At 36.7% G+C, this 18,213-nt stretch overlaps 1 protein-coding gene across 1 annotated transcript in view; it reads left to right on the top strand.

Annotated features, from left to right (window-relative positions):
- Positions 1–13,695, top strand: part of mthfd1l (methylenetetrahydrofolate dehydrogenase (NADP+ dependent) 1 like) — a 45,082-nt gene extending 31,387 nt beyond the window's left edge. The window contains exons 23-28 of the mRNA XM_048206467.1: positions 1,791–1,891; positions 2,163–2,340; positions 2,876–2,983; positions 3,294–3,446; positions 12,458–12,582; positions 12,731–13,695. Of these exons, the coding sequence (XP_048062424.1) occupies positions 1,791–1,891; positions 2,163–2,340; positions 2,876–2,983; positions 3,294–3,446; positions 12,458–12,547 (630 nt within the window). The 3' untranslated portion in view covers positions 12,548–12,582; positions 12,731–13,695. The remainder of the gene's footprint in view (positions 1–1,790; positions 1,892–2,162; positions 2,341–2,875; positions 2,984–3,293; positions 3,447–12,457; positions 12,583–12,730) is intronic.
- The last annotated feature ends 4,518 nt before the right edge of the window (positions 13,696–18,213 follow it).

Below are 18,213 nucleotides of genomic sequence, written 5' to 3'. Positions count from 1 at the left end.
GTTTATTTCCCAATCTTACATTAAATTACCATATTTACCATATATTTTACTAATAATTTAGTTATTTAATTTTAGTTAAAACAAGATGTTTTGAACAGATTTTTTCCCTTTTTTTTAATACACAACTTTTGTGCTATCCTACTCCAACAATAAGTGGCGATGTTGCTCCCCAAAGGCAGGATGAAAATAAAGAGGGTTGGAAGGAGGTAGGGGAGTAAATGAATGAGTGTTTGCCCCACCTCGTTTGAGCAAAGGCCCAGACCACATATCTTCCACCCTCTCCAGCTCCCCTATTCCTCCCTAATGTGGTTTGTGTTATTCGATTAACAGGGTAAATACATTGTGTTGTTGAAGCTATAGACACAGAGGCGTAATGGGAGTTGTAGTCCAAGAAATACCGTACCTGCTTTTCATCAGTCTCTCTAAAGAAACCCAGCTGAGAAAATAACTCAAGTGCTTAAGCTAATTGTGTGGTTCTGTAATGAGAAACAGAAAGCACCAAAGCATGTCTCCTGAGCTTTGGATTTCTATTCTCCGAGACTGGTTTTGCTCCATGAGCGACAATTAAGTTGGAAAAAAAGGGCCGGAAGCTTCCTCTGAGAGCTAAGCTGGTTGGATGACGCTCTCTAAGACAAACCAACCCATCCTTTCATGAAGATCCTGATAAACCGTTTAGATCCAACTAAGATTTTAATGCTTTCCATTATTGTCTAGTTCATTTCTCTAAAATGCACTTATTTTATGAATTAAATGTTAATTATTATACTCAAGACTAAAATTAAAGGTGCCCTAGAATTAAACATTGAATTTATCTTGGCATAGTTAAATAACAAGAGATCAGTACATGGAAATGACATACAGTGAGTCTCAAACACCATTGTTTCCTCCTTCTTATATAAATCTCATTTGTTTAAAAGACCTCCGACGAACAGGCGAATCTCAACATAACACCGACTGTTACGTAACAGTCGGGATCATTAATATGTACGCCCCCAATATTTGCATATGCCAGCTCATTGTTCAAGCATTAGACAAGGGCAGCCAGTATTAACGTCTGGATCTGTGCACAGCTGAATCATCAGACTAGGTAAGCAAGCAAGGACAACAGCAAAAAATGGCAGATGGAGCGATAATAACTGACATGATCCATGATATCATGATATTTTTAGTGATATTTGTAAATTGTCTTTCTAAATGTTTCGTTAGCATGTTGCTAATGTACTGTTAAATGTGGTTAAAGTTACCATCGTTTATTACTGTATTCATGGAGACAAAACTCATTATTTTCATTTTTTTAAACACTTGCAGTCTGTATAATTCATAAACACAACTTCATTCTTTATAAATCTCTCCAACAGTGTGTAATGTTAGCTTTAGCCACGGAGCACCATCAAACTCATTCAGAATCAAATGTAAACATCCAAATAAATACCATACTTGCGCGATTAGACATGGTGCATGACGAACACTTTGTAAAGAACAATTTTGAGGGTTATATTAGCTGTGTGAACTTTGTTTATGCTGTTAAAGGCAAGCGCGAGCTCCGTGGGTGGGGAGCGTGAGCATTTAAAGGGGCTGCAGCCTAAATCGGCTCATATTTAATGATGCCCCAAAATAGGCAGTTAAAAAAATTTATTAAAAAAAAATCTATGGGGTATTTTGAGCTGAAACTTCACAGACACATTCAGGGGACACCTTAGAATTATATTACATCTTTTAAAAAGACGTTCTACGGCACCTTTAAAGACTTTTTTAGCAAATTCATTGTACATGCTTACTTTTTTCAACAGAATTTGCAGCTGGTTGCAGATGGCTGCAGTAACCTAAAGAAGCAGATTGAGATTGCTCGGCTCTTTGGAGTCCCTGTGGTTGTTGCTTTGAACGTCTTTAAGTAAGGATTGGTCCATCTACAAAAATTTATAATCCAGCATGCATTTTCTTTCTAAAACATGTTTAAAAACAGCCATGGTTGACGCAAACCAGTATACCAATAGTTAAACAAAGTGCTCTGATCAAAAACAGCCACAGACTGTGTCCTAATTGAGCCTTTTTGCGCTTAAGTGTGTCTTGTCCCCCCCCCCCCCCCCACATGCACACTTTTGATTTAATATTTAGCCAAAATGTTGTTTACCCTATGCTTTTCATTTTCTCTTTCTTTGAAGGACTGACACTCAAGCAGAGATCGACTTGGTGTGTCAAATCGCAGAGGCTTCTGGGGCCTCAGCTGCTGTTCCGTGTCATCATTGGTCCAGAGGTGGCCGCGGCTCTGTGGAGCTGGCACATGCTGTGAAGGAAGTTGCATCTCAGGGGAGCCATTTTCAGTTCCTGTACAATTTGCAGGTGGGGCCAGATGAAATTATTTGTTTAAAAAAAAAAAAAAAAAAATTATATGAACATTAATAAAACAAATATTGAGCTCAAGTAAAACCGAATCCCCTCAAAGACAGAGAAAATTGATTCTGATGGGTGGTTTAAATATGATCATATCTAAAGAAGTGTCTTGTATGATTTGCGGGTTGTTGCTCCTAGTGTTTATACGGAGGCTGTAAAGCCATCAGCTGGTTTGAGTTAACCTTTGTGAGTTTGGAGGTTGTGACTTTGATTAAGTGATGCTATGAAAGGCACGGTAATCTCTGCTCTTGGCTCTGGCTGGCCTCTATTATCCTATTAGAGGTCTGGGCACTTGCTATCCCAATCATCTACACCGAGAACTGACTGGGGGGATACATTTTAGAGCTGATAATAAAAAGTATTTGAGTTTGAATTGATTTTTTCACTCATTCTCTTCTCTTTTTTTCCCCCCTATTCTATTTACTCTCTTATTCTAAGTAATTATTTTGGTCTCTTTTTTTTTTTTCTCTTCTTTTTTTAACAGGATCCTATTGTAGAGAAAATTCGGATGATTGCACAGAAGGTTTATGGTGCTGATGACATTGAGCTTTCACCTGACGCTCAAGCTAAGATAGACTACTACAATCAACAGGTGAGAAGGGCTGTACATTGCCACTAAACTTTTCAAATGCACATATTGTTTTGATTATTTGAGGGTTTTTTTAGATCTTATAGATTCTGTAAATATTTTAATTTTCAATATTTCTTTTATTATTTTTAAATTAAATTTATCAATATAACAGTACATAGTTATAAACTACAATATTTATCTACTTTTTATACAAACAGATTTTATTCATTAAAACTGATTGCTGAATTATGGAAATTTTAACCGATGTCGGAGCCCAGAGCTGATGATGTGCATGTCTTATGTGGGTATTAACTGTCTGTAAATCTCACAGGGTTTTAGTGCTCTTCCTATCTGCATGGCCAAGACCCACCTGTCTCTCTCTCACATGCCTGAGAAAAAAGGTGTTCCTACTGGTTTTATCCTGCCCATCAGAGATGTCCGTGCCAGCATTGGAGCAGGGTTTATCTACCCTTTAGTTGGAACTGTAAGTGATTATTCCCGAAATCTGATGGAAACTCATCCTTTTTTTTATCCATTCTGTCTGCATGTCTACACTTTCCTTCCAAATATATTTGATGGCTTTAAATCTTTTGATGCCATCCACTCTACCACTTCATATTATGTTATTTTATTACTTCCTCTGCTGGTGAGTGGATGTTTCAGTTACTAATAGGATCCAGGATTACGGTTGAACCTATGATCTATGACCCCGTTGGAACTTTTAAAAACAGCACTCAGGCCAAATTCCTCTGCCTTCATGTTTTTGCCCTCTAAAAAACAATATTGCCTGACCTAAGGCAGATATACCTCTCTGTCTGAATTCCTGACAATGTTTGGTTAAGGCAGTTTTCATTAATGAGAAGTCTATTGGATTCTCACTTATGATTCATGATGAAACTTGTGAGACAGTCTTAGAAAAACAACCCTTAGAGCATGTGTGGTTTCTCTGTGTGAGAGGGGGGTCAACTTTTGAATGACCCATGCTTGTCTTTATGTGTGCACATGTTTGTGGTTTTTATTAAAATACTCCATCCTTGGATTTTTTTTTTTTAAATGTTTTCTCTACTAAACCCAGCTGGTTCACCTTAGGAACCACCATTCCAATCAGATGTCCAACTTTGGGGATATATGAGGCAGGACTCTTCATTCCCCCCCCCCCTTTTTTTTTTTTACATTTTAAAGCTATAAATCAAAAACATTTATATACATGCATTAAGATAGATGTCAAAAAATTAAGATCTGTTGGTTTGGCTGTTAAAAAAAAAAGGTTAGAAGTTTGATTTATTTTGATTTGATGATATCATGTGGAGATATCAATACATTGCTCTGTTTGAGCATCCTTACCAGCTGAATTTTTACGTCACGCTAATTGCGTCAGTTAAAAGTGGGGCTACCCATTTTGGCCAGTTCGAGGAACCAGTTTAAAAACGGTCGTTATTTTTGAGATTCAATTTGGTGTGACACTGCTTAATTTCACTAGTTTTTAATATAAATAACAATAGGTTTGTCCACTGATGCTCCATGCTTTGTTATTAATTGGATAACCCCAGCCCTTCCTCTTGCTGAAGTTTCCTTTATTACTGCCCCAGTTTGATTGAGCCAGCATTTTTGTATCTTTTTGTTGTTGTGTTTTGTGGGCTGGGTGAGGCTTGGGGAAGGAAGCTCATTTCCGGGTTGAGAGTGAGGTCCTGGCTACGATCTGGGGTCAGGGACGGGGTGAGGTGTCCGCAGTGTGGCGTGCTGGGAGATGGGTGACAATGACCCAGCCCCTCCGGTCTGACCACCGCTCTGTCCCCTTTCATCTCCATGGGCCTGCTGCGGGACGCACGGCCAGCACTCATGACCTCTCACCTTCAACCCCTCTCAGAATTTGCTGCCAATGCTTTGAACTTCAGTGTAATTTCATCATCTCTCTCTCTGCTGTTCTGTTTTTAATCTTTCTTATTTCTTTCCTCAAATCTACCCTGTTTAGTTCTTTTGCTAGCTTGTTTGTAATAGAGTCAGATGTAAATAAGTCAGTGCTTAAACATTAAGGGACATATAAACTGACAGACGTTAACCATTTCATTAAAACAGTCATAAAATGTAAAAATAAAATATCCTTGATATTTACACATATACGAACTTACTCTACAATAAAGCCATACTGCAAGTTTCATAACTCAAAGGAAACTCCTCAGTTTAAGATATTTTATTTTATTTTTCCACCCTTATGAAATGTCAGGACATGTCTGAAGTTTTTTTAAAAAGGGCATGAACGATTGAACGATACTTACCCTCATGTCGTTCCAAACTCAAGACTTTCGTTCATCTTCAGAACACAAATGAAGGTCTTTTTGATGAAATCTGAGAGATGTCTGTCCATCCATTGACTGCCTTTGCAACGACCACTTTGATGCTTCAAAAAGTTCATAAAGAGATTGTAAAACTAATCCACTTGAATCGAGCGGTTTAGTCCAAATTTTCTGAAGAGACTCAATTGCTTTTTATGATGAACAGATTTAATAGGCTTTTACTCACATATAAACATTGATCAGTGAACATAAGCAGAAGCTCAACCAAACCTGAATGACGCACAAGAACAAACCTCTTCCATACACTAGAATGAACCTCATTGGTTACGCAGCACGTTTGAGCTTCTGAAAGAGGTTTGTTCTTGTGCATCATTCAGGTTTGTTTGAGCTAACCTGATGTATGGAAAAGAGCAGCTTAGACATTATGCTAAATATTTCATTTACCACCAACTCAAGAAAGTTGAAATGGAGTTTATTATTATAATTAATAATAATAAACACAACCATATATTCCTTCCTTCATTTGCAAAGCTAAATATTCAGCAATCATTAGTCTTCAATGTCACACGTGTTTTTAGTCCTATTAACAATGATATTATATAAAAATTGTGTTTTATACGGACACATGTTCCCTGTCTTTCAGTCATAGCTAAGGTACAATTTACATGTAATCATTATACAGGAAAGCCATATCTATTCCAATCATTTCTGTTCATTACTGTGTGGCTCAGGCTACAGACAGGTGTGTATTAGTCTGCTGTTACTTTCAATGCTGGCCCCTGAGGGACAAAGCAGGCATGGGGCTTACAGGAGGAAGTAACTGATGTCATGCACCAGATATGTGAGGGAGGGGTCAGCCAGAGAACAATGGGACTCAACGGATCTTAGCTTCCATTCAGCTCAGGAAATTTATTGCCCAAAACCGTGTCTGCTGTAAGCCGCGCAATGAATTCCTGATGATACTGCTGGAAGGCTTATGGTGTTTTGGCAACCTGACCAACACGCTGACATGAACACATCAATAGCAGAATGGTGCAATGAGCATGTTCAGTAGAAACTATTAACAGACACAATAGTGTGCTCTGCGGTAAGGATAACATGGCCTAATTTTGCCTAAACTTGTTTTTCCTTTATTTATTTTTAGAAGTGAAAGAAAAAGATCTAATGTAAGATTAAAAAACTGAAGAATCACATCTGATTCCAGTTGACTCGAATTAGTCATTTGGTTCAACATTTGGTTCTTTCTTCAAAGTAGTAAATTTATTTGAATAAACCATTAAACAGCTCTTGTGTTGTCATGCACAAGAGAAAACTTTATTGTGATTAAAGGGTTAGTTCAAACAAAAATGAAAATTCTGTCATTAATTAATCACCCCTCATGTTGTTCCAAACCCGTAAAACCTTCATTCATCTTCGAAGCCCAAATTAAGATATTTTTGATGAAATTCGAGAGGTATATGACTCGTCCATAGACAGCAATATAATCAACACTTTCAGTGTCCTGAAAGGTACTAAAGACATTGTTAAAGGTCCCGTTCTTCGTGATCCCATGTTTCAAACTTTAGTTAGTGTGTAATGTTGTTGTTAGAGTATAAATAAAATCTGTAAAATTTTAAAGCTCAAAGTTCAATGCCAAGCGAGATATTTTATTTAACAGAAGTCGCCTACATCGAACGGCCAGTTTGGACTACATCCCTCTACTTCCTTCTTTAATGACGTCACTAAAACAGTTTTTTGACTAACCTCCGCCCACAGGAATACACAAGAGTTGCGTTTGTAGAGTGTGTTTGTCGCCATGTCGTCGAAACGCTGTTATTTTCATCCCGCAGTCCAATCACCGGGTCTGATTCCGGCTCAAATTGATAGGGTAAAATTAAAGACATGTTTACAATAACACTGAGCGCGTGCATCTCCACGTTATGGTAAGAGGCGTGACCTTTCCGGGCAAGGTTCGCTAAGCTGCTGTCGAATCACAACACAGGAACCGCTGGCACAATCAGAACTCGTTACGTATTTCTGAAGGAGGGACTTCATAGAACAAGGAAGTCATCAGCCCGTTAATATGACAGTAGAAACAGCGGTATACAGATAAGTAAATTATGTGAAATACTGTGTTTTTTTTACACGCGAAACATGAACACATGTTATATTGCACACTATAAACACAATCAAAGCTTAAAAAAAACACGAAAAACGGGACCTTTAAGAGTTGATGTGACTACAATGATTCAAACCTAATTTTATGAAGTGACGGGAATACTTTTTCTGCACGCATACAAAACAAAAATAACGTTATTCAACAATCTCTTCTCTTCCCTGTCATTATCATTACATAGTTGCCGCAGTAAGCACAGTGAAGGCTTCTGTGTTTACCTCTGAATGTTGGCTCAGTATTGGCCAAAGCTGCACACGTGAGCAGCACAACGTATGCATGTGATGCTGATGCAGGAGCCGGCCAATAATGAGTCGTCGTTCTGATGTAGAACCTGGAGGCGCTGGACGTAAACAATGTATGAGAATGACACAGAAGAGAAGATATTGTTGAATAAAGTCGTTATTTTTGTTTTGTTTTTGCGCACAAAAAGTTTTCTTGTCGCTTCATAAAATTAAGGTTGAACCACTGCAGTTGCGTCGACTGTTTTAACGATGTCTTTAGTACCTTTCTGGACCTTGAAAGTGTTGATTATATTGCTGTGTATGGACGAGTCATATACAGTGCTCAGCGTAAATGAGTACACCCCCTTTGAAAAGTAACATTTTAAACAAATTATCTCAATGAACACAAAAACAATTTCCAAAATGTTGACAAGACTAAGTTTTATATAACATCTGTTTAACTTATAACATGAAAGTAAGGTTAATAATATAACTTGGAGAAAATAAATTTCAGTTTTAGTCAAATTAGGGTGATGCTAAAATGAGTACACCCCACTGAAAGTCTCTGGAGCAAAGCTAAATTTTAGACTAGAAATGTCTAATTTAACAAGAATTCAACCACAGGTGAGTCTAATTATTCATTACACAGGTGTTCAGCAGACAGTTGACTATAAAAGGGTGTTAAAACCCCTTCCCATTTCATGCTGTCAGCAATGGCACCACATGACCTGAGAAAGAAAATAATTTCTTGACACCAGAAAGGTGAAGGCTACAAGAGGGTCAGCAAAGCTTTACTTATCAGTCAGAATTCTGTAGCAAAAGTGGTACAAACATTTAAAAAAGATGGAACTGCAGCCATCTCACAGAGACATCCAGGTCGTCAACGGAAGTTAACACCTCGACAGGAGCGTCTTCTGATGAGAAGGGTTGAAGAAAATCAGCATGCAAGTTCACTGCAGTTATCTAAAGAAGTAGAAAGCTAAACTGGGGTGACTATTTCCCGTGACACAATACGGCGTACACTGCAGAGGAGGCCATACAAAGTACTAGATGTAGTAGATTTTGTTGTGGGGTGTACTAATTTTTGCATCCCCCTAATGTGAGTTTTTGCGTTCATTGAGATGTACCTCTCGGATTTCATCAAAATTATCTTAATTTGTGTTCCGAAGATGAACGAAAGTCTTACGGGTGTGGAACAACATGAGGGTGAGTAATTACTGATAGAATATTCATTTTTGGGTGAACTAACCCTTTAAATAATTAAAAGCTCTGCTTGCTGTGATGAGGTTTTGTTCTAAGAAAAGATAGGAAAAGGACATCTCAATAAAGGGTTGGGGTGGATAATATCCTCTGAAGTGCACATGACCACAGAAAACAAAGGTTTATCAGTCATGAGGAATCGAAGCTGAAGTATTTCAGATTTATAGCGTCCATGACAGTTTGGAATTGAGTGTAGCAGGACCTTACATCTGAGAGTTTTACAGTTTTCATTCTCTGTGCAAGGTGAAATTGCTGCATAAATGATGTACTGTTTTCTCTGACTTTTTCTGTCTTGGTCTGTCTTTTAATGATAATTTAGTTAAGATAATTCCTTTCTTTTGCACGTGTCTCACATTTGTACCAGTCACTTGATTTTAATCTGTGGTATTTTAAAAGATGTTGTTTATTTGTTCTTTTATATAATCAATTGGTTTGACCACTGGCTTCTGATTTTGTTGTTTGGGACATAAAATGATGACCTTAAGTTTTACTTTTAATAATTGCATCCCAAGTCTGCTTTTGAAAGTAACAGAAAAAACATAGGGAAACACTGTAAATATTTATTATACACTGATCTGTCAGTATCTGCAAAAATCTTTTTTAATTTGTATTCTAAAACATTGAGATGATTGAGCATCTTCATGTTTTATTACAGTAGTAATAGACACATCAGTTTCAAAATCAAGGCAAAATTTGGGGCTTCTAAGAAACATAATTGTCTCTTTAAAAAACTGCATTCGTTAAAAGATTTTAAGGTCTGGTTTTACGGTCTTCGGCATTAGCCTCTGTTTGTAGTTTAGATTTGAAGTCATTTGGAGGTCTCAAGATTTGCCTAGAATAGGTGTTTAGCAATGTGGTTTGTTAAACATGCTTCATCTTCTTTGAGACTGAATTAGGGCTGTGACGCTGGCAATTTTTTACCAGGGTGGTGGTAAACGTTTGACCACCAGCGGTGTTGCGAACATTCGGGAGCATAGAAACTTGTCAACCCTACCAACACGATATTTATTAATGAAATGGCTTCGATAGCATGCTAAAAAGCTACAATGATGTGGTAATGTTTTTGAAGTAATTAAACTTGCATCTTCACTATTATTCGAGAGACGCTGCACAGATACAGTTAGCCTAATTCACACACACACACAATCTCTCTCTCTGTTGTTTACTCATTCAAATAAATGCTATCCTTCCAAACAACTTCATCTCTGATTTAAAGCATGCAGAATGCTCAGAATGATCTAAAGACCCATTGCCAAAATAACACATCGGGTGTGGTTTCTTGCCTCCACTGCATTCATTCCAATCATGTAATGCACACCCATGGATTCTCCCTTACACACTATTATTTGTGCAAAGTGCGTTAATTTAAACAATACAATGTCCTTGAACATGGAAAGCAATATAAATTACACAATTTCAGAATTAATCCAAGTTTAAAGGTGCCCTAGAATTAAAAAATGAATTTATCTTGGCATAGTTAAATAACAAGAGTTCAGTACATGGAAATGACATACAGTGAGTCTCAAACTCCATTGTTTCCTCCTTCTTATATAAATCTCATTTGTTTAAAAGACCTCCGAAAAACAGGCGAATCTCAACATAACACCGACTGTTACGTAACAGTTGGGGTGTACGCCCCAAATATTTGCATATGCCAGCCCATGATTGAGGCATTAGACAAGGGCAGCCAGTATTAACGTCTGGATGTGCACAGCTGAATCATCAGACTAGGTAAGCAAGCAAGGAAAACAGCGAAAAATGGCAGATGGAGCAATAATAACTGACATGATCCATGATAACATGATATTTTTAGTGATATTTGTAAACTGGCTTTCTAAATGTTTCGTTAGCATGTTGCTAATGTACTGTTAAATGTGGTTAAAGTTACCATCGTTTCTTACTGTATTCACTGTATTCTTACTGTATTCCGTCGCTATTTTCATTTTTAAACACTTGCAGTCTGTATAATTCATAAGCACAACTTCATTCTTTATAAATCTCTCCAACAGTGTCTAATGTTAGCTTTAGCCACGGAGCACAGCCTCAAACTCATTCAGAATCAAATGTAAACATCCAAATAATACAATACTCACATAATCCGACGCATGCATGCAGTATGCATGACGAACACTGTAAAGATCCATTTTGAGGGTTATATTAGCTGTGTAAACTTTGTTTTAGGCAAGCGCGAGCTCCGGGGGCGGAGAGCGCGCAATTTAAAGGGGCCGCAACCTGAATCGGTGCATTTCTAATTATGCCCCAAAATAGGCAGATAAAAAAATGAATAAAAAAAAATCTATGGGGTATTTTGAGCTGAAACTTCACAGACACATTCAGGGGACACCTTAGACTTATATTACATCTTGTAAAAAAACATTCGATGGCACATTTAAAGGATTAGTTCACTTCAGAATTAAAATTTCCTGATAATTTACTCACCCTCATGTCATCCAAGATGTTTATGTCTTTCTTCAGTTGAAAAGAAATTAAGGTTCTTGAGGAAAACATTCCAGGATTTTTCTCGATATAGTGGATTTCACCAGGGTACAAATTGCAGTTTCAGTGCAGTACTTTTTAACCACAGATGCTCATCTTGCACTAGCTCTGTGATGCGCCATGCATTACATAATCACATTGGAAAGGTCAAGCGTGACATAGGCAGAAGTGCTGCGGTAGTGTGAAAAACTCAATCTCATATTCTCCTTCAAAATCGTCCAACATCGTTGTTTAACTTTTTTCTGTAAAGGGCATTTGTCTTTGCACGCTTGCTTTGTAGACTCTGGTACTTCTGCTTATGTCACGCGTGACCTTTCCAACATGATTATGTAATGCATGGCGCAATCCAGAACAGTGCAAGACGAGCATTTGTGGTTAAAAATTATATAATTTTGATTTATTTTTAGAAAATGGCCGATTGTTTTCATCACCTGGGATCATATAGAGCCCTTTGAAGCTGCATTTAAACTGCAATTTGGACCTTCAAACCATTGGTAGCCATTGAAGTCTACTATATGGAGAAAAATCCTGGAATGTTTTCCTCAAAAACCTTAATTTCTTTTTGACTGAAGAAAGAAAGGCATGAACATCTTGGATGACATGGGAGTGAGTAAATTATCAGGAAATTTTAATTATGAAGTGAACTAATCCTTTAATTTCATTTCCCAACAAAGATAAATGTAGGTTATACCCGCTCTGTGCTTTGCTGGGGGAAAGGAGCAGCCCTCTCTCTTGTTTTTAATGTCTTCATATTTTTCCGAATATTTCAAAGCCACTGACGAAGGTTGAAAGAGCGATCTTATCTTCAGAACAAGCAAGACATTTATATTTGATGTTGCATTGCTGGGGAAAGTGAAACTGAATTGCAGGCGTGTGTGAATTGGGCTATAGGCCTACAAATAAATTTGATGTTCCTAATCTAAAGGCCATAAAGACTGATGCAAACACACATTTATTAACAAAAATAAACTATGTATCTGTCTTTTTAAGTTTTTTTTCTCAGTTTTTATATACAGTATATCCCAGATTTGTGGCCTATCAACATCTTTTCTTTTTTTTTGTCTTTCAGATGAGCACCATGCCAGGCTTGCCTACTCGGCCCTGTTTCTATGACATTGACATTGATCCTGTGACAGAGGAGATAAAAGGACTCTTCTGAGGACATTTCTTTATTCCCATACATGCTCTTGACCAGTAAGTACACAACTAAGAGCGTCAACAATGACTTTTAGTTTTTGTGCTTTGCTCATGCCACACACTAAAAATATCAGATTTGATTTAATGTAAAAAAAAAAAAAAAAAAAAAAAAAAAACACCTCTCTCTCCTTTCCTCCATTTTCAGGTGTCCACTGTCCATGTAGGTCTCCATTCATATGCCAATGATTACAGCTCATCCACTGCCTTCTGGAAATTAAAGTACTGAGAGTGTCAGATCTACCAACATTACTTCTCATTTGTTTTTGCACAGGGTTTTATAGACCATATTTAGCTCCTAAATAACCCTTCATGCTTTAGCTTCCTTCATGATTTTGAATTTAGCAGTAACTTTTTTTTTTTTTTTTTCATCTAAATTAATTTTAAATTTAGGCTTTACATTTTTTCCCCCTTTCTGTATGTATTTGTTTACATAGTGTTTTAGTGTTTACAATTTATAATGCACAAAAGCTTTTTAACTCATTTCATGCAGCTAAAAACTCAAAATGCTTTAATATTTATGTTTTATATGTTACTTACGGAATATGGTAATTCAAGCAAACTCCATTTTTATTTTATTCGAATGTTAGCATTCTCCATTTGTAACATCTGATACAAATTATTTAATGTTTGTTATTTTAATGCCAAATATGCCATGAATCTAATGTCTGAGGAGCTTTTATTTAGACACTACACAAAACAGAATTACAGCTGTTGTTAGTGGTTTGACACCTGTTCCATCTCTCTCTCTCTCTCTCTCTCTCTCTCTCTTTCTCTTTCTCTCTTTCTTTCTTTCTTTTCATGTTATAAATGATTTAAATGTGCAAGTGTTACTTCTGTCTACCTGTCTACGCACCTTGTCAGCATGTGAGTACATGCCAGAAAATCTTGTTTTAGACATTCCACCGTTATCTGTTATTCTGAGTCCTAAACTACAGTGTGCTATGTGAGTAAAGAGAAGAATTCCATTGACTGTTGCAATAGTTGCGTATGCTTAAAAACCTGTATTTTTTCAGTGTTGACAGATTCTACAGTGAAAAAGGCAGCCAGAGAATAACATGGCTGGCCAGACAAAAATAAAACAGTATTTCATTGTAAATACTTTGAATTGGATTGTGAACAGTATCATTCATTATAAATTGTTTGACATTCATTATGTGTGTGAAAGAGTGTGTGAGAGAATGCATTAGTGATGTGTGCACATGTATGAGCGAGTTAATGAATTGCTAATCTATATTGTGAAGTCAGACTGTTGGTCCACATAGATTAAATTCCTTTAGATTAGATTTCTTGGTCTTTTATTAAGGTGAAGAGTTGTGATGTATCGAACAATGTAGCAAACGACCGGCCCCTACCCAGTCGTTCCATTCTTGTGCCTCTACAGGACGCCATCCAATCAGAGACACCCTGTGAGGGCAGCAGTACTCATTCATACCCTCTCAATGAGAGGCCTGTTGCCCCGGTCATTGAAGACACCCATAATTAGCTGACCAACTCAGCTTAACATTTACTCAAATACACACACACAAACACACACACAAACTTGTATTCTCTTCTTCTAATCTCTTGCCCAACAGAGTACAACCCATGGAGTTGTTCTTGGTACCCAAAATGAATGGTCAGTAGTCCAGTAGTGTTATTGTTCCTGTTTCATGTTGTAAAAAAAAAAAGGAATAGATTGTGTGTGCTGTTAAAAGGGGAAAGTAATTATTTTACTGTTCTGCATATTTGAGATTGATGGGAGCTATAGGTTCCTGTTGCTGCCAGTGACCAGCTGCCCAAAATGGAGCTGTTATTGCTCATTTAATGCATTTCAACCAATACACTACTGTTAAAAAGTTTTTGGTTGGTAAGATTCTTTTTTATATATATATATATATATATACACAGGTGCTGGTCATATAATTAGAATATCGTGAAAAAGTTCATTTTTTTTATTGTAAATTATTTTTAAAAATGAAACTTTCATATATTCTAGATTCCCTACATGTAAAGTAAAACATTTCAAAAGTTTTTTTGTTACATTTTGATGATTAGAGCGTACAGCTCATGAAAGTCCAAAATCCAGTATCTCAAAATATTAGAATATTTCCTAAGATCAATCAAAAAATGGATTTTCAAAACAGAAAAGTTCAAGTTCTTTAAGGTATGTTCATTTGTGCACTCAATACTTGGTCGGCAGCACATAATACAGCAAATGACTTGCTCCTAGCACAAATTACAGCATCAGTGAAGTGTGGCCAATAAAGCACAGTAATATCATGGTCAGCAAACCACTTGGAAGTGGTTTTTGCACTGTGGGCAGGTGCTAAAGTCCTGCTGGAAAAGGAAATCAGCATCTCCATAAAGCTTGTCAGCAGATAGAAGCATAAAGTGCTCCAAAATCTCCTGGAAGATGGCTGCATTGACTTTGCACTTGATAAAACACAATGGACCAACACCAGCAGATGTCACGGCCCCCCAAATCATTACTAACTTCAGAAACTTCACACTAGACTTCAAGCAGCTTGGATTCTGTGCCTCTTCAGACTCTGGGACCATGATTTCAACATGAAATGCAAAATTTACTTTTATCTGAAAAGAGGACTTTCGACCACTGTTCACTGTCCAGTTCTTTTTCTCCTTAGCCCAGGTACGATGCTTCTGATGTTGTTTCTGTTTCAGAAGTGGCTTTGTAGTCCTTTTCCTGAAGATGTCTGAGTGTGGTGACTCTTGATGCGCTGACTCCGGCTTCATTTGACTCATTGTGAAGCTCTCCCAAGTGTTTGAATCGGCTTTACTTGACAGTATTCTCAAGCTTGTGGTCATCCCTGTTGCTTGTGCACCTTTGCCTACCCAATTTCTTCCTTCTAGTCAACTTTGCATTTCATATGCTTTGATACGTCACTCTGTAAACAGCCACCACATTCAGTAATGACCATCTGTGACTTACTCTCTTTGTGAAGGCTGTCAATGATTGTCTCCTGGACCATTGCCATGTCAGCAGTCTTCCCCATTAGTGTGGTTTCAAAGAACAAGAGATACCCGGAATTTATACTGTAGGGATGGTCATTTAATGAAACTCAAATGTAAATATTCTAATATTTTGAGATACTGGATTTTGGACTTTCATGAGCTGTACGCTCTAATCAACAAATAAAAAAACTAAAAAAACTTTTGAAATGTTTTATTTTACATGTAGGGAATCTAGTATAAATGAAAGTTTCATTTTTTAAAATAATTGACAATACAAAAAATGAACTTTTTCATGATATTCTAATTATATGACCAGCACCTGTGTGTGTGTGTGTGTGTGTGTATGTGTATATATATATATATATATATATATAAACAACTTTACTACAATTTAAAAATGTAATCTATTCCTGCGACGGTAAGGCTAAATTTTCAGCAGTCATTAATCCAGTCTTCAGTGTCACATGATCCTTCAGAAATCATTCTAATATGCTGATTTGGTGATCAAGAAACAGTTGTGCTGGTTAATATTTTTGTAGAAACTCTTATACATTCTTTGATTAATATAAAGTTTAACAGCATTTATTTGAAAATCTTTTGTAACATGTCTTTACTGTCACTTTTGATCAAGTTGCATGAATAATAAATAAATAAAAAAACCTTACTTGCCCCATACTTTTGAAAAGTAGCTTATATTATCATTCTGTGTATTTTTTGCAGTTATAATACAGCATCAGTTTGTTAGCTTAGCCTATACAGGCAACTATCTGAATTAGCAGTACTGAGTCTTTCACATCAATCCTTTGAGAGGCACTTAATAAAGTTTCTGCCTATGTCAAGCATCTCAGATTAGTCATTTATTATGTTTCAATTTGGTTAAGTTGTTGTCTGGGTCACAGAGATGCTGATTCAATTATATTTCAGGAGTGTTCTTTTGTGACATTTAGATAAAGCCCTTGGAAAGCACCAACAAATTTGGCTTCGCTTTTTATTTGCCTCAACTAAAGAAATTCCCTTATTTTAGAGAGATGTCACACTTTGTACCACTGATACATACTTGCAGATGTGACTCACAATTGCAGCCATGTTACAGATTCTTTTACACACTCAGATTATGTAAATCATTTAACCCCAGGCACTCGACATCAGGTTGTTCAAGTAGGGCTATCACTGTATGCAAATGTAAGCTTTACTGTAAGTGTCTTTGGTCACACTTTAATTTAGGGTCAAATTCTCATCACTATTAATCAACTATGACTTTTGCCTAATTACTGCGTATTAATGGATAGAAAGGTCTTAAATTTAGGTATTGGGTAGGATTAGGGATGTAGAAAATGGCCATGCAGAATAAGGCATTCATATGTGCTTTATAAGTACTAATAAACAGCCAATATCCTAGTAATATACATGCTAATAAGCAACTAATTAACGGTGAAAATTGGACCCTAAACTAAAGTGTTACCGTGTCTTTATAAAAGCAGCTAAAAGGCAAATTAGTCATTTAATAATAATTCTAATTGTTTTACTTTGATTTTCAGCTTGTTACACATTGGGCCTCTTTCTACACCAAGTGATCCTTAAAGGTAACTGAACATAAAAAATTATGAATCAATTGAACACGGGGGTGCATGCGTGAAGGCTTACATTGGGTAAAGTCTGTGTTACTTAGTTCACTTACAGTTTACAAGCTTTATGATACAGTCTGAACATTTCTTGATCAAATTACTTTTGAGTCCATAACCCACAAAATGTTTGATACACACAAAGCACTGCTCTACATAATAAGAGAATATTGTGTTTTTGAGGATGAAAAAGATTATAAAGGCACTCTCTGATTTGCAATAAAGGTTATGGCTTATTTTTTTTTTTTAAAACAATGGATTTAACTTTGTGTTCAAAACATACCACTTCTTTTACCACCACAAACTACTGCTTCTAAATAGGGGCTGGGTATTTCTGAAAGACAAACATGCCTTCCGTCTATTCTTTAAATGTTTTTTCCCCTCTTTTATAAAAGTGTAAGTTATCCTATAACAATGACCAAACTTTCACCCAGCACAGCACATAGGCATCTACAAGAATGGTCTTTGAATGGTCAAATTACCCAACCTGATCCCTCATAAACTGCTTAAGAAAACACAATGCATTATGTATTTTAATACAAAGTCTATTCATTTTAATCTTAACCCTGCAGACTGTTGTTTACTTATCTGAACAGAGCCAGTGTATCATACCACAGTGAGGTGGCTTGTGCAAACTCGGTTGTGATTTGCAAGTGGCCTGTAATTTATGCATTTAAAGAGTCTAAACAAAATGCCTTGGAGCACAGCCAAACACAGAATTAAAGCAGAGAGAGAGAGAGAAACCTCACTGCATGGTTTAGATGCATGCATGATGTGGACGTAAACTACAGTGCCCTCTTAATTTAAGATTTCCTGAGGGACACGTTCCATGGGCCTGTTTTTCTGTTGAGGCCCATCCGGCACCCAATGTTGACATTTCCACTGTCTGTTAACAAAGCCAGGACAGAAGATTATACTTTAATATTTTTTATTATTGCAGCTGCATGCCATTGAAAAATTAATAGCTCTGCAAACTTTTAATTTAATAAAAAATAAGCAGGTGGTGTAATAAAAATCTATGAAATTTCATGAGAAATTTAAATGCCAGTGTAGT

The sequence above is a fragment of the Megalobrama amblycephala genome, linkage group LG11 (genome assembly GCF_018812025.1).
Source record: "Megalobrama amblycephala isolate DHTTF-2021 linkage group LG11, ASM1881202v1, whole genome shotgun sequence".
NCBI classification, from domain to species: domain Eukaryota; kingdom Metazoa; phylum Chordata; class Actinopteri; order Cypriniformes; family Xenocyprididae; genus Megalobrama; species Megalobrama amblycephala.
Note: the sequence above shows the minus strand (reverse complement) of the source record. Positions and strands in the feature narration are given on the sequence as shown.